The sequence below is a fragment of the Drosophila eugracilis genome, unplaced genomic scaffold, assembly GCF_018153835.1.
Source record: "Drosophila eugracilis isolate 14026-0451.02 unplaced genomic scaffold, ASM1815383v1 contig_90, whole genome shotgun sequence".
NCBI lineage: Eukaryota > Metazoa > Arthropoda > Insecta > Diptera > Drosophilidae > Drosophila > Drosophila eugracilis.
Genome location: NW_024573812.1, coordinates 69807 through 85450, shown reverse-complemented (window position 1 = coordinate 85450; position 15644 = coordinate 69807). Strand labels below are relative to the sequence as shown.

Below are 15644 nucleotides of genomic sequence, written 5' to 3'. Positions count from 1 at the left end.
AAGAAAGGTATATTTAGTAAACGCTAATAATAAATTAATTTGACAACAACATTGAATTAAAATTTATCAATGGGTTTATCTTATGGGTTTTTATGATTACATTTATCATATATTTATAATAGCGCTGGAATTATATCACTACTAAGGGAATAAATTAGCTAATTTAGCTATTCATGCCCACAGCTGTTTTCCAAGGTATGTGTTTTCCAACACTAAAAGACCAAAAAACGGAAAAACTAAGCAAAAGCATTTAAATGTATAAAAACTTATCAAATATGTTGTAAACATAAATAAATATTATTATTTCGGAAGAATACTGGTTCCCTTTATAGTGACCGAAAACTAAGCTAATTTGGACTTATATGTTATAATGTAAATATGTAGCAATTAGAAACAAAGTTACTTGTGGGATTAATAACAATCTTAAGGCAGAAAAGATTTAAATAATTTAAATCTAAGTTCGTACTTTTAAAAAAAATGAACAGAAGATTAAATTTAAATGACCGTTAATGAAGCTGCCAACTTGTAAAGAAATCGCAGAAAGTTGCCAGCTCTGTCTGATTTGCTTGTGTTTGTGAATGCCCGGTTTAAACAACTGCGCCTTTTTGCAAAGAATCGAATTAAATAGGAAACATGACTTACCAAGAGAAAATCGCAGATTTTAAGAACTGGGCCACCAGCCTGGGCTGTCCGCCCACTTCTATACCCACCGATGATGCGCTCCGAAGGTAACTAATAGTGAAAATACAAATTTCCAAACTAACATTGGACCAAAACGGCGTTTTCTCCAAAGGATTTTCAAGTCAGGCTCGAGTTTGCTTCTCAACCAGCTGCAATCCCGAATACATCCGGTGGAATATGTTCGTGAGGTGCGTGAGAACCTGTTGATTGCCCAAGTAGCCCGGTATAAGGATAAGATGGCACCGCTGGCTTCACGGAGTTTTCAGCCACCGGAGCTTCAGAGGTACCATAAAATACAGGAGCTTAAGAAGCACAAGGAGAAGGTGGATCAGCAACTGGCGGACACCAGAAAGGAATACCAAAAACAATCCGTCAGCATTAAGGCTAAGAGTGGGTAAAAAATACAAATTAATAAAACCCTTCATCTAACCCTGTGAATCCTGTGTCCCACAGACATTCAAACCATCAGTGCTGAGAACCGAAAGCAGCTTCTCGAATCTAAATGCAATATCCTTGAGCTAAAGCTGGAATCGCTCAACAAGAACTACGACCAGGAGCTGAACAATAAATCCCAAATTCTGGCCAACACGCCCGTCAGGCTCAGTTCCAAGAATGCCAGTGAGGTGCAGGCGACCCGGGCCGTGGAGCAGGCACTGAAACAGCTGGAGACCTTCTACGGAATGTGTGATGATGGCAATTCGGTACACAGTTTACCAGATGCCAAGCAGCGCCTTTGGAATGAAATGAGGACCACCTTTGCCGATATTCCCAACGCCTTGCTCTTGAACGTCATAATGAAGATCAAGGAGGAGCAACTGCAAAACATAATGCATCTGAATGAAACAAAGAACAAATGTGCTACGTCCAAGCCACCATTGAATAACTACGAGGTGAAGTTGTTAAAAACAAAAGCCGATATGCTGGGTCTGGCGGCCAAATTCTTCGGGGCCCAAAAAGAGCTGGAAAAGAATGAGGAACGCTTCTGTAGAGACTACAGCGTCTTTGTGGATAAGCTGCAAACGAAGGTGTATAGCTTCAACGGGATAAGCTTATGCGATGAAGAGAATGCCGATGAACTAATAAGCGACTATCTAGTGCAATACAATATGCGCAATTTTAATCGCGCCCAAAACGAATTTCTGCGCGACCAGATCGAGCAACTGCGTTTGGAGCTTGATGCTGGCGCAAAACATCTCGAAAACCACGATTTAAAGCTTGGTTCTGTGAAACAGGTTTATGGTGACATCAACGCCAGTATCAATCGCATCCAGCAGGATATGATGCAGCTGTCGCAGATCAAAGAGAAGATCCTCTTTTCGCGTAATATGATGAAAAACCTTCTGGATGACATGCAGGCGGCCACACAAAAGCAAAACGCCAAGTCTCAGCTAATGAGCACTAAGCTAAAGGTCAGCAATATGTCTATGCTGGGATCGGAGAGCTTCTGCCTGGCAAACGATAGCGTGTTCTCCAGCACTAAGGTCGAGTTTGATGGGAATTGCAGCACAATCAACTCAACTATGCGTCGCAGCTTCGACAACAAAACTATGATGCCGGGAGGAGCAGCTTCCACCACACTGATGGTTGCATCCGGGGCCACTGTACCCTCGCACTTGCTGGAACTGAATACCTTTTTGGAAATTCCGTTGGAGAAGTTCAATTGCATGCCACGTGCCTGGTGAGCACCTTTCTCACTTAGAAGAACATATTTCCAATTAACTAAGAGTTTATGTTTTTTCTGACAGCTCCTTCCTGTTGTCGGCCAATCCACTCATTGTCGAGGCCCAGGAGCTAGCATCCACTGTTCAATTGGCACCCGGCTATTTGCTAACACCCTTCGGCGCCTTGCAGGAAGTCCGTAAACGCATTTTGTGGGCGTCGGCAATTGCCGCACACTTGTCTGACTTGAAATTGAATTTGCAGCCGTTAATTGGTAAGCTCAGTTCCGACATTTTGTCCCATATCCGCCTGACTGAGAAATATCTCCCTGCCCCCAGTTGATCCGCATGATTTGAGACTGAAGGCGAGCCGGCAACACGAGGAAATTGACCAATTGCTGGACAATCTGATGGCCATTGGGGTGAAGACCCAATTGCAGCTGGAAAAGGCCGAGCGCATCTACCACTTCCTACTTGAGAATCCTTTGCGTCGTTATGTCCCTCCTGGAAATCTATATAAAAATGGCAGCTATGCTGACTACGAAGCCGAGTTTAATCTCTATTATCGTATGGTCACCAACGGGGGTTCGTCTAGGACCCAGCCTAATTAAGTCTGTTATTAATTCTATGATCACTGCATCGTTCTCATTTACAAACTTGTATTATTACATTAATTTCTTGTTAAATACTGAAATGAAAACAGTTCCTTGTATGTTTTTCTTATATTTTTATTGATTTTTTTGTTAATTTAAATTTTGTGTTTTGTCGTTTTTTATTACAAAGTCGAAATTGATTTTACTCACACCCACACAAAAATTTGGGCATAATTTGTCTTATTATTCAAAAGAATTTTGTCATTTTGCTTAAGAGCTAATAATGTACACAACTTTTGTTGCCTGTTATTCGAATATGGATTTTGCCTCGATTAAGGGGATGAGGGGATTTTTCTTCTTAGGGGATAGTTAGTCGAGTTGTCAGATTTGGGCTACGAAAATACTTTATTATTTATTAAATAAAAAATAAAATATTCTCTCAATTGTCGAAGCAAAATCGGAATGCTTGTGTGATGTATCTTGCTTAGGTTAAAAATATTTAAAACATATACAGTGCCAGATCAGAAAGCAAAACGGACGGGGTTGAGGTGAAATGCATCGTTTGCGGTCGGCTGGGTTGGATTCGAATTGAGTTTGGCTCTAAGGTGCTAATAAATTATAGTTCTAGTTATCGTTGGCCCTTCACTTAGCATACTTAACTTAAGACATAATATTGGACGTACGAAAATTGGGCTGGACTAAACGGAAACGGAAGCAGAAGCTACAAAACGAGTTGATAACTGGAGATGGGTATGTTTTCTGGAATCGTTTGAGACATCTATTGCGCGGTTATACGATGTGTGTTTTTCGATATATCTACTTTATATATGTTTATGCACTCGAGGGCTGGTTGATGGAATTGGACTTGGAGCGTATGGAGTCGGCGGCCGTGGGCCTATTGGCTTATCTGGCGAAGAGCAGTGCCGCAAGGATGCCCACCAGGGCGAATGATGTGGCGGCTACATCCTCAGCTCCAGCGAAGTACGCCTGTCCGCAGGCAGGTGGGCACACGGGGATGATCGTCTCGAAGAGGTTGACGCGCGCCTCCGCCTCTCCAAAGCGATTGGTGGCCTTGCACACATAATCACCGTACTGGCGCTTCTCAATGGTGATCACACGGAGCGTCGAGTCGGAGTACTCGTCGGCGGTGGCGAAGTGCGAGATGCTGTAGTGCTGGTTGTTGGCCAACTGGATGTCGTCCTTGGTCCAAACGATGGCTGGTGGCGGATAGGCCTCGATGTGGCACTCCAAATCCATATCGTACTGCAATGCTTGTCCCAATCGTGGACGTGGCACGGTGATCACTGGAGCGAATTCCACCTCCACATTAATGTTACGCCGATCGCCCTTGCTCACTCCATTGTCAGCCACACAGTAGTAGGTGCCGCGATCCTCCTTCTTCACCGACTTGATACGCAGAGTGTTGCCCACATAGGTTGCGCTATCTGCAAGCAATATAAGGAAATATATTATATTAGTAATCTGTTTTTTTTAATATTAAAGATACAAAGTATACAAATCTTAAACTAATCAATACGCCCGTATTTAAAAAGAAATATAATTCTTATCTTTTGTAAATACAAAATGCAATTCATATCTAAAGTTATGTTATTCTGAGAATTCTGGTGGTTTGAGAAAAGACCCCTGATAAGAAGTTATACTACTACTCATAGTTAGCTGTTTTTATTACGTTCATGTAAAATCGATCTTTTAGTTGCCTTAAAAGCCATAATACTAAGTGTCAACATAGACGATTGCTCATTTGAGTGCGGTGGTTAAATCATTTCCATTATAGGTTTAATCTTATCCGCTATTTAAGCGATGCGCGTTCAAGTGCGAACACATCCACTGGCCATTAATGGAGCAGCTCTAAACGCTCTCGGGGCGCAATCTATTGTGTTTGTGCAGCGGGGGCAGAGTCAAAAATCCGATTTTAATGAGCCAACCCGGGGCACATCCGTTGCCACTTGCGGGTGACCTTTTCCAGTTGTCCATGCTCTATGCCAGGCGCCCGGCACAAAACAATGGCAGCGTTAATGACCTCTAACAAGTAAAGCATTTTGTTTGGGCCACTGCTCGTTTGCGTTGCCAACTAATTTTGAAAAACGGAGTATGCCAGCCACTGCACTTAGCCATGAGTGCACGGAAGGAATGGGATTGGGATTGGGATAGGGGTATGGACATGGGCATGAGTATGAGTATGAGCTGAGCAACTGAACCGTTAACGTGAATGGGAATAGGAATTGCACTACGAATGCCAAATGCGAAATGCGAAAGGTGCTCCGGGTTCATAACCGGAAGTTGGCTCAGCTCAACCTGGATGAAAGAGGGTGGTTAGGGGGTGCACTACGTACTGTATACTGCATGATGCAGTAGAAACGAGTGCAATGAGCCTAGGGATCTGTTCCCTCATCCACACACACAGATACTCCCGCTTATGTGTGCGTGTCTGTGGCTGCTCTTCAAACATTTGCCAAAACAATTCAGGCTCAAACAATTGACACAAACTACATGGAGCAGAAGTACACTGGGAAAACAAAGTGGGTTCTTAGGAAAATAAAACATATGAACTTATTTGTGTTTGAATTTTAAATATCTTTAAAGAAATTACATTGAAGGAATAGGAATGTCAGACTTTAATACACAAATATTATTCCACACACTATTTTAACGTATTTTGTTTCAGTCCACAAAAAAGAGTTGAAAGCCAGCAAGATGAGGAGTAGCCGTAGAAACATCAGGAGCATTGACCAAAGCTCTGGAATGCCCTGAAAATATGTTTTATGCGAATTGCACATAAATGCGGGCCACGAGATGAAAGGGGGGAGAAAATTCGAGTGCGGCTTGTGCCTGCTCAACTGAAACATTTCAAATTAATTGCGCCTGGGAATCGAAGTAACACATTTCATTAAAATTGGATTGACAGCCCATCCCGCCGCCCTAAAGCATGGCAATGGGCGGCTTAGGCGGTGGCCCAACAACTCTATCGCTTGACGAGCTAAAATGGCATCGGGATGCGGGCATCTGAGAAAACAACGCAACAAACTCATTTCAATATTAGAAAAGCACACACGAGTCCAAATATACTTCAATATATATGCATAAATATATACATATTCGTATAGCAGACTATATAGAGAGAGAGCAGGCGAGGTCTTTGTTTAATTAGTCCAATGGAAAATGATTCACTTTGGATTAAAGTGTCATGAGTAGAAGACATTTGTGTTTGTACAATTGGAAAAGAAAACAGAGTTCGAGTTTAAAAAGAAAGGGTCTACGAAATCATACAACTTAGGAGGAGTGGGTTTACTGATTAAATCCGAAATAGTTAATAGTATTCTTATAGAAACCACATAACTTGAACGGAAAACTAAAAAGAGCAAACATAATATAAATGCAGACTTACTAACTTTTAAAATGGTAAACCATGACTATATGCCTAATTATGTACAAAATAAAAACCGCAAATTGTTCTCAGCCCTTAAAACAAAGAGAGTTAAAGCTAACTACTCCTTGCTTAGCGAGTAACGTAAAATCAGTTGTGTTTGTAATTTACGAGCGTTTACTGTAAGTGCCCAGAGAAACCCAGGCCCAAAACAGGTTCTTTCTGTATATACATGAGTATGCATCTAGCCCAGAAGTCATCTCCGTATCTGTTTCTGTTTTTGTTGCCCTCTACCTTGCATTCAGTTCTAAGCTCAGCAGCATGACTTTAGCTCTATATACATATATAAACTCTATATACCAGTCAACCCTTTATCGAATGCAGTCGTAATAGTTGTAATGGCTGCCCAGACATATAGTTCACAGGCTACCCACTCGAAATAACAAATGCGCAGGCGCAACATAGTGTTAAATGTTTTTACTATTTTTTATTACTTTTCTGTTTTGATGGACTACCGCGTATTCAGTGGCCTGTGAAATGATATGCAAGTCAGGTACAAAGAGAACCCAGGAATTTTAGAATTTTAGAACTTCAAATGTTCCCAAACATTTGTCGCCTGTAAACCTCGTTTTACCGTTAGCATGTGAGCTGAACAAAAAACGCTTTATGGGTTGCGTGGAGGTCGCGCATGCGCGTAATTGGGGCGTGTCAGAAAGTGGCAATGTTTAATTGCTAATTAGTTATGCGACACAAACAAAGAACCGGAGAGATATTACAAAGAGAGAGAGAAAAGCGCAAAGACCAGCTGCCAGTTTCTTGAATACGAGACATTTCTCATTCTATGGTTGTAATTAATGCAGAAAGAATGCCATGAATTGACTCCAGACTCGATGCTTGCGACACTTTTGAGGGTTCAAATTCATGAACTAGAGCATAAAGTCATTGAAACAGAACACCCCTAATGTAAGATGAATGGCTGGGTAATGTGAATTCGAGACATATTCAAGAGTTCATGAATCGAAAACATTGTAATGATGGCATCGAATTACGTAAACCAGACTCATATATCATTCGTAAACAAGCTTAAGGCAAGGGTTGACTTGGTTCTAAATACCATTTCTTCGATCCAAGATCTCTTTGCTCTGTTAACTCTGTTTACTATTCCCTAGAGGTCTGTTTCAATAACTAACCATTACGGATTGACAAATTATGAGTAAATTTCAGTTCAATCAATCTAATAATGAGAGGCTGCAATGAAGAAACCCGCATGCGAGGGACCCACAAAAGATCTTTCCAAACAATATCCAGCGGAAATAGCTCTCTCCTCCGTATCATGCCAACCATCATCCATCACACCGAATGGTGTGGAGTAATTTCAGTTACTAATGAGAGAATTAAAAACACTTTGCACCGGGTCGGGCGCAGGATGATGATGATGATGGTGCGCGTCCATCTCTGACTCGGCAATCTCTGACAACTAATGAAAGGAAAACAGAAACAGAAACAGAACCAGAAAATGCAAGGAAAGAGAGTGCAGGCAGGAAAGATGGAAACTCAAAAGGTAATGAAAACCCCGACATGGCAGGCGGGCGGGTCCACATTTGTTTTAGGCCCTTCCTTGAAGGCAACCTGTCTGGAACTCTGTCTCCGCCTGCCATCATGCGAAATGAAAACAACGTTGCTAACGCAACACCCCTTGGTCCCCTTGTTTCCCTGTTTCCCTGGCCAAACAACCAGAGATAAATTGTCAGTTGAAGGCAACGAAAACAGAGCCGAAGAAAAAGGAAAATTGTGCAAAGGCAGAGGTGAGAATTGAGTTTTGGGAGCCGGAGTACGGGCGGGGGAAAAGGTGAGAAGTGCAGGTAGATAGGAACATTGAAATGGCCTGAAAGGATGCAACTTCTTTTTGTGCCGCTCCAGAGGAAATGGAAAAGTGCAGAGGACAGGTGTGGTGTAGGTGTATGATATACCTAAATATACGAGTATATGACCCGCTAAGTTTTAAAAGCCGGGTCTAGGTCTTGGCTTCCTGCTTGGATGACTTTCAGCGCCTGCCGTCAACTGCGCGCTCGCTTGGAAAATTGGTGACAACGTATTTGGAAAGGGTTGCTCTGCTCTGCTACCGTTTCTAATTTTTCATAAACTACTTAAAAAGCGACAAACGCCGCTGAACGCCATTTTGTTAGGTGGTAAAACAACCACCCAAAAAAAGGTCGCAGGACGCGTCCACCTCCAGGGAAATGGAAATTGACTGGCATGCAAAAAATATATCCGCACCAATCACAGAGCCAGACGCTTTTTCACTCCCTTTTTTCCCTGGCTGGCGGGAAAACGTGTGACGAACATCGACAACAACAACAACAACAACAGTAGCAAGAACAACAACTAACCGAAATAACATTGATGCAAGCGCTTTCCCTTTCCCAGAAAGTCTAGGCCCGCGGCCATATTTGTTTTTCCCCCCATTCAATTTCCTGCAATTTGGCCAGCAACTCCGGCGGAAAGTCTCCTTGGCGTAGCGAACTAAGGAAAATGCAGGAAAAGCCTCTCTTTCGCCGGGCTCTTCAAATGTCAACTGATTCAGCGACGGTTCTGTGAACCGAACGTTGCCATGTGGAAATTATGAATGTTAATGCAGCACGTCAACAATGTGTGTGACTCATCATAATTTAAAACACGGACTGGCAATGGCAAAAGGCAAAAAGGAAAAGCCAAATGCCGAAGCGGGTGCGCTTTTAATGACGCTCCGCATTACTTGCGCCTGCTGCACACATCCCAACCGAAATGAAAAACCAACCCAGAGAGCCCAAAAACCCAAACTCAAACCCCAGTCCATTCCACCCAACATATCATGGCTCCAGGGCATGTCACAGATGGGTCATGTCTCTCGTTCCTTGCACGTATCCCGCCCGTTCTGTCCGTATGGGTTGGCAAAAATCCAATTAAAAGAGTGCACACAGTGTTTTGATTCTAACACGATTTTCACTTTTTTTTTTTAGAGCATCTCTTTGGTATCAATGGATGCTTCAGTTAAACGGGGATTGATTTGATTGCGATGTTCTCGTTTATTGGAAATGGTTTCGCCAAATCAGCAAATACCAATTTGCAACATTGTTGCATGTCAGCTGTGTGTGTGCCAACAAAACCTCTGGCGATTGTCCTGATTTCTATACATTTTTCATTTTATAACTATTTAGTGTTCATATACCAGATTTAAGAGAGAAACCTGTGGGGAAAATCAAGTAACTTTAGTTTAGAATACCTATTTCTGCTAACCATCTCCATAGCTTACTTTCTCGCATGGCTATTTTCCGTATTCTCAACGAAATGAAGTGCTTTCTTGGCCCAGAAGTCAAGTGGTTTGAGTTGATTAAACCCACGAAGAGCGTTAACGCTTTCATTCCCCCAGCTAACAGCTTCTTTTATTGATTGCCCAGGAACACCTGGTAAATGCAACGCCAGAAGCTGCAGTTCCTACTCCTCTAGCTAGGCACTCTTATGGAAAAATTGCATGCCTCTGCAAATTTGTCGCCTCTTCCTGTTTTGTCACCCCAAACTCATCAAGGAACATCAACATGGGGATGAGGAAAGGCGCCGGGAATGGAGCTGGGTGAGGGCTTCACTTGTTCTGGCTGAGGTTGCTGTAACCGCTGCACATACATATCGAGCATATAACAAGCTCTTGAGACATGTGAATGCACCCACTTTGGTGGGCCTTCGCCTTGAAACCGCACCGAGTGACATGGATCCACCCTCCGGACAGTCAACCACCCACAATCCACCGACAGACAAAGCCACAGACGCTGGGCTGGGCTGTGTTGTTGACTTTTCAAAAGTGATTTTCCTTCTCGAGTAGTACATTATAGCTGGCCGAGAGTTATGCCGCCTGGCATGCCATTTATTGGATTACACTCCACTCCACTCCACCTTCGCTACTACTACTCGGCGTCTGGGGAAACTCAATTGCAGACTGTACTTGCTCGACTCAGGGAATCATAAATCAAGGAATTGTAAAGAAAACTATTAAAATAGCAATTATGCCAAAAAAGAACTGGATAAGCGAGTGAAAGAAGGCTGACCGACGTAAATCCCTTGTGAGCCGAGTGCCTAAATAAATATTGGCTAAGTCCCGGCACAAACAATTGCGTTTGAAGGGAGGTGAGATGGGTTGGACTTGGTTGGGCTGGATTGGGTTGGGGGGCTTGGTAAAGCCGCGTGTCCTATTGTGTGAGAATGTGAGTGTGATAAGGATTAAAAAGCCGGTCTGAAGGTGAAACATGCAGCTAAGAGTGCTAAACAAATAAGGGAATTGCCACACCGAAATGTATGTGAAGTGAAAGGGATTCTCTACACAGGGAAAAAAGATCTTGAAAGATTATTTATTCATTAAACATTTTTTAATTGTTTAGTGATTCAAGGGATATGCATTAGGATAGGGACTTAGGAACTTTTATGGGTTTAAAGAGCAGGTATCCTATCCTATACTATAACATAATCTTTTATCGAGTGAAATTCAATAAATTTGTATTTCAAAATCAGACATAAAAACACGACTTTTAGTTTATCTTAAACTGACAAAGTTCTATAACTGTGATAAACCCATGGAAAGGGATATGGACATGCAAAATGGCCCTTTTGGACAGACGGAAACTGGGACGATTTAGCCGTGCATTCCAGCTATTAACTAACAAGTTATTACTTCAAGCTGAGTGATTGCCACAAAGGGCTCTCTTCTCTTTCGACTCTGTGCATTTTGTGGCTGACTGAAAGCCGCCAGTTGGCCCCATGTTGACCAAGTGGTCGTTGCCCCAGCAACCAACATTTACAAACAGGTTTTCCACAACGCTTTTTGTACGTCATCGGCGTTTATCGTTCCCGTTCCCGTTCTCGTTTTGCTCTTGCTATTGCTATTGCTTTTGACTTTGCAACTGGCAACTGGAAACTGAAGCGGCCATAAAGCATGCAACCCACGGCAAACAGGAAGAGGAAACAGCAACAGCAACATCAACAGCAGCAGCAGCAGCAGAAGGACAAATAAAAACATAGCCACCATCAAAGGATTCGGACCACTCCCCCAGTCATCGTCACTCCTCTAATTGCGAGTGTGCCAAACCTAATTGCTTGCAAATATTTTAAAACTCAAACACACAGCTGCTGCCTCTGGCATCTGAGGAATTTCATTATGTACATATATTTCAATTTTCCGTTATGCAGCCAAATACTTTTCGGGGGGAGAGCCAACAGCCAACTAATCTTGTGCACGGCCTGTTGAGATCTCGAGTTGAGCATCAATTGCGCATCGAAATGTTTAAGCATAAATATTATTAACATTAAGACTTGCACCCTAGCACTTAGCGTTTGATGACGAAATTGGAATACTTGATCATGCTCACTTGAGTCTAATTCGCAATTTGCCAGCAAACACAATTTGCATGAAAGTTAATCAAGAACTTAGCCGAGGGAGAGTGGATTGTAATGGCAGTTCCGGAGTTGTATTATACGAGTAGAGTGAGTGCGCAGACACCCCGATCTGTGATCTGTGCGAGATTGGAAGCCGAGTTTGGTACTCTCACTGGCTTATAATTGAACAATTAAAGTTAATTTAGCATGATCCTCGATCCCTCGAACTGATAAGTATCTGAAAGATGCCTCACTTCCGCTTGAAAAGAAAACAACAATAGCCCAAATGTCGACAGCTGCCGTCGTTTGAAAATTCAGCAAAAATTGAATTTTAATTTTTTGCTTTCTTTGCTAAAAAAAAGTCTGATATCTCGTGCTTCTTTTGGGTTTGTTTTTGTATTTGCCGGGCCAAGGTGAGGTTTATTATGGTAGCGGATTTTGCATGGGCCAGCATATAAAGCAGATAGCTCCAGGTGCCAGGTGCAAACGCTGCACATGTCTGTGTTTACTCAATGGCCATCTACTATCAACTTTGTTTGGCCGTTCAATAAATGTATGAATAAAAACCAAAACACAAAAAACCAATCGATTTGCATGGCAACGCACAAATTGGCATGGACGGACCCTGGGACTCCTCAACACCCTGAAAACTGGTGAGCTGGTGAGCGGAAACGGTTGATAAGGGGTTCCTCAGTTGGTCCCTGGGCGGGAACATACAGAGCCGGGGGTTAAGGTTAGATCGAGGATCAGGGGTTGTTTAGATAGAGGGGCAAGGGCGAACCGCTCGCGGCTTGTTTGTTTGCATCTCTTACATTGTACTCGCCCCAGGAACCACCGGCCTTTGTTTGGGTTACCTTTTTAGCTTGTAATTTATATATATTTTGTATACTTCGATTGTATTTTGCCGGCTATCAAAATAAGAATTATGTAGCCGAGAATTCGGTGGCGGAAGGAGGAAAGGGGAAGGGCGTAAAGGTAAGGGGTGTGGGCTTGGGAGTTGTTCAGGGGGCGCAGCCCATTTGCCATGCTCTCAGGATCCCTTTGTTTGCGTATGTTTGCTGTTTACTCGTTCCTTCTCTGTTTCATTTTTGTATTTTTCAGTTTTATTTTTTATCCCACCCAAAGCCCAGACCGTGTCTGATGTGTAAGAAACAGCCCTCTGCCGCACCGTTCCTTTTTTTTGCACGGGTTGTTTACGCCCGTACTGGGAGAGGCGGAGAGTTGGAGTCCCGGAGACCATCAAACAGTCCGTGGAACGTTTTCAAGTTGCGGAAGCAATTGCGCGTGCTGAAGTTGTCGAATGCCTCAGAAGCTCGAATGGGAATGGAAATGTGAAACGTGAACGTGAAATGCGGCACAAAGGCTGCAGCAAGAGCTCCTCGTCAGTGCACGGCCCACCTCCGGGTGTGTACACCTAACCCATGGACACAAATCCAACTCCCGGAAAACCCCCTATAAACATTTGACTCGGCTCGTTGGCGCATTTCAAAGCGAACTGGACGAACAGTTTTGTTTGCTTAAGCGCTTTAAATTAGAGCGTGGAAAAGTGTGAAACTCCTGGCAAATACTGGACCTCAAACCCAATGGCCCTTTTGATTTATGGCGAAAAAAAGTTAAGCCATTTCTGGATTGCCATGGAGCGTATCCAACTGGTTGCGGCTGGGTTTTATAGCTTGTAGCAGGGCACGCCTGTTTTTATTTTAACCATAGAAGGAGCACTCAATGTCGTGGCAATTAAAGATTGCACAAGCCAGCTAATAGATACAAAAAACCGGAGAATTAAGCCAGCTTTTAGGTACAGTAAAGCTAGGAAGGGTGTGTCCGTGTGTCTATTCTGGGTAATAAGTTACTATCGGATTAGTTACACTAATTGCCTTTCGACTGCCTCGCAAATGACGCTGCAATCTTGTTAAAGGAAACCATTATGTCGGTCTGAGGGTCAGAGTTCAGGTAAAGATCGTGATCGCTATAGAACAGCAGCACCTGTATGGGATTAACCTTGCGAGACGGTTCTATTGTACAATCTACCTGGACACCAAATTATTTTACTGTTTTATTAGCTTTTCTCTCATTTTCAAGATTTTCGAAGAGAACAAAGAAACGCAAACAATTTAGAGATAGCACATTGCACTTGTCCGACCTGGAATTTCCCAAGAAAATGGACAGTTACCTTGAAATGGGTGGAAAATGAAGAGAGGGTGGAAGATCATAAATAATTTCTAGCTAAAGTGAAACAAATATTTGTGCTGAACCTAGGTATTTATATGAGGAATAATATGAGATTTTAGAAAAACTGTGATAGCCTTTGAACTTGAGCAATCTGGAATCCCGATTTCGTACTATCACAAATTGAGATTATAATTTCGCCAAGGGAGACTTTTTTATTCTATAGAAGAACAAGTAACAATATTTTCTAGGAAAGTGCGTAATGTTGTAAAAGTTCGGAATAAGAACAGCAATCAAGGCCACAAAAACTAACTGCTCATAGAAAACTTAATATACTCTTGAGTTAACAAACTTGCTAAACAGTTTTTTTAGATTTTCTTTTGTTATTTGGTTTTTCCCAAAAAACTTAAAAGGCCAACTAAGTTAACAAAGGGTGGAAGTACTTATATGCTTTAAAAAGAAAATGACTAAAAAGAAAGAGCAGAAAAATCAATCTTGTGTTGCGAAACTTAGCCCTCGAACTAGTTGGGGGTGGCAGAGCAAGAGCTAGAGTCCCATTTAGAAGAACAACAGGCCGAGTAAACAAAACTAAGGTGACGCCTGAGTGAGTCACGGTCACTCACACTGGAGCCCAGTTAAAAGCTAAAGCCAAAGCGGGACGGACAGAGCGACGTGCCCAAAGAGCGGGAGCGAAATGAGAGCCAGAGAACGCGCCCCATCAAACGTACCTGCTAGCTTAACCAGCGTAAGTCAAAATAATAACTTACAAATAACTATGGAAATTAATGACGAAACTCACCCGTAGGCAGAATGGCATTGTTCTCTCGCCTCCAGGTGATGGTGGGTGTGGGATAGCCACTGGCGTAGCACTCCATCTGGACTTCGCTGCCCTCGCTGGCCACCACCGATTGCGTGGAGTTGTCCGAGATAACGGGAGGTCTCCTCACCGATAACTTCACATCGGCACTGACTTTGTGAACGACAGATATCACCACTTGGCAGGTGTAGGTGCCTGCATCCGTCTCCTGGATGTCCTTAATTTGCAACTTGTAGGTGGATGAATTGGGATCGTATCGCAGCGAAAAGCGCGAGTCTTTAATGACCAGCGTCGATCCCGTGGACAAGAAGACGGGATCGCTGTCCGTCTTCAGGAACAGCACATTATACTCTTTGGCATACTGAACCGAACAGTCGAACTCCACAGTTCCGCCAATATCCTTGATCTGCTCCTGTGTGATGTAGGATATGGTCGGAGTTCGCTGGGCCTCTGTTTGCTGGATAACAATAGCCAGGAGCAGGGTGCTCCACACGCAATTTAAGATACTCGGGCGCCACATCTTATGAATTGACTTTTAGCACCACACCCTGCAAGCGCGCGATATAATATACAGTATTTCTCAAGAGGTGCGCTCCAAGATCTCTATCTTTCTCAAGAGAATGCGAGAGCGCGGCGAAGACGTCTCCAAAAACTAAAGACGACTATGGCCGTTTCTTTCTCTTGCACGGCTAACGCGGATGCTGAACTGCAGTGTCCAACACTTGTCTTCTCGCTCTAAGCTGGTTTCAGACTTGCTCTCTCGATCAGTCACGAGTTTTGGCCAAGACGGTGGTAACGCGTCACAAAGTCAACTTCACAGTTCGAAAGTCGCGGAACGAATGAAACCCAGGCTTTAAAAATTGCGCCGACAAGAGCGCGAGTTTTATAGAGATGGGCCATTATTGTATGCCTAAAAAACACCGAAGTACGAATTGGTCTATCGG

General features: G+C 43.1%; 2 protein-coding genes across 2 annotated transcripts; one reads left to right on the top strand and one right to left on the bottom strand.

Moving 5' to 3' along the window:
• The first annotated feature begins 247 nt into the window (after window positions 1-247).
• LOC108106679 (augmin complex subunit dgt5) lies at window positions 248-3062 on the top strand. The gene is made up of 5 exons (XM_017213910.1): window positions 248-728; window positions 794-1071; window positions 1135-2359; window positions 2427-2614; window positions 2679-3062. The coding sequence occupies exons 1-5, from the start codon at window positions 634-636 to the stop codon at window positions 2948-2950; spliced, it is 2058 nt and encodes a 685-aa protein (XP_017069399.1). The 5' UTR covers window positions 248-633; the 3' UTR covers window positions 2951-3062.
• Window positions 3063-3546: 484 nt separating this feature from the next.
• Window positions 3547-15550, bottom strand: LOC108106680 (lachesin). Its single transcript, XM_017213911.2, has 2 exons — window positions 14683-15550; window positions 3547-4377 (listed from the first exon to the last, which is right to left on the bottom strand). The coding sequence occupies exons 1-2, from the start codon at window positions 15218-15220 to the stop codon at window positions 3836-3838; spliced, it is 1080 nt and encodes a 359-aa protein (XP_017069400.1). The 5' UTR covers window positions 15221-15550; the 3' UTR covers window positions 3547-3835.
• Between the last annotated feature and the right edge of the window lie 94 nt (window positions 15551-15644).

What these genes read in the sequence shown, in the direction of transcription:
- LOC108106680 (XM_017213911.2), bottom strand. Translation starts at nt 15,220, where the DNA reads ATGTGGCGCCCGAGTATCTTAAATTGCGTGTGGAGCACCCTGCTCCTG. An exon ending in CAATGCCATTCTGCCTACGG is followed by an intron (nt 4,378 to 14,682) that starts GTGAGTTTCGTC and finishes TATTGCTTGCAG; the next exon opens with ATAGCGCAACCTATGTGGGC.
- LOC108106679 (XM_017213910.1), top strand. Translation starts at nt 634, where the DNA reads ATGACTTACCAAGAGAAAATCGCAGATTTTAAGAACTGGGCCACCAGC. An exon ending in CGTCAGCATTAAGGCTAAGA is followed by an intron (nt 1,072 to 1,134) that starts GTGGGTAAAAAA and finishes TGTGTCCCACAG; the next exon opens with ACATTCAAACCATCAGTGCT. An exon ending in AATTGCATGCCACGTGCCTG is followed by an intron (nt 2,360 to 2,426) that starts GTGAGCACCTTT and finishes TTTTTCTGACAG; the next exon opens with CTCCTTCCTGTTGTCGGCCA.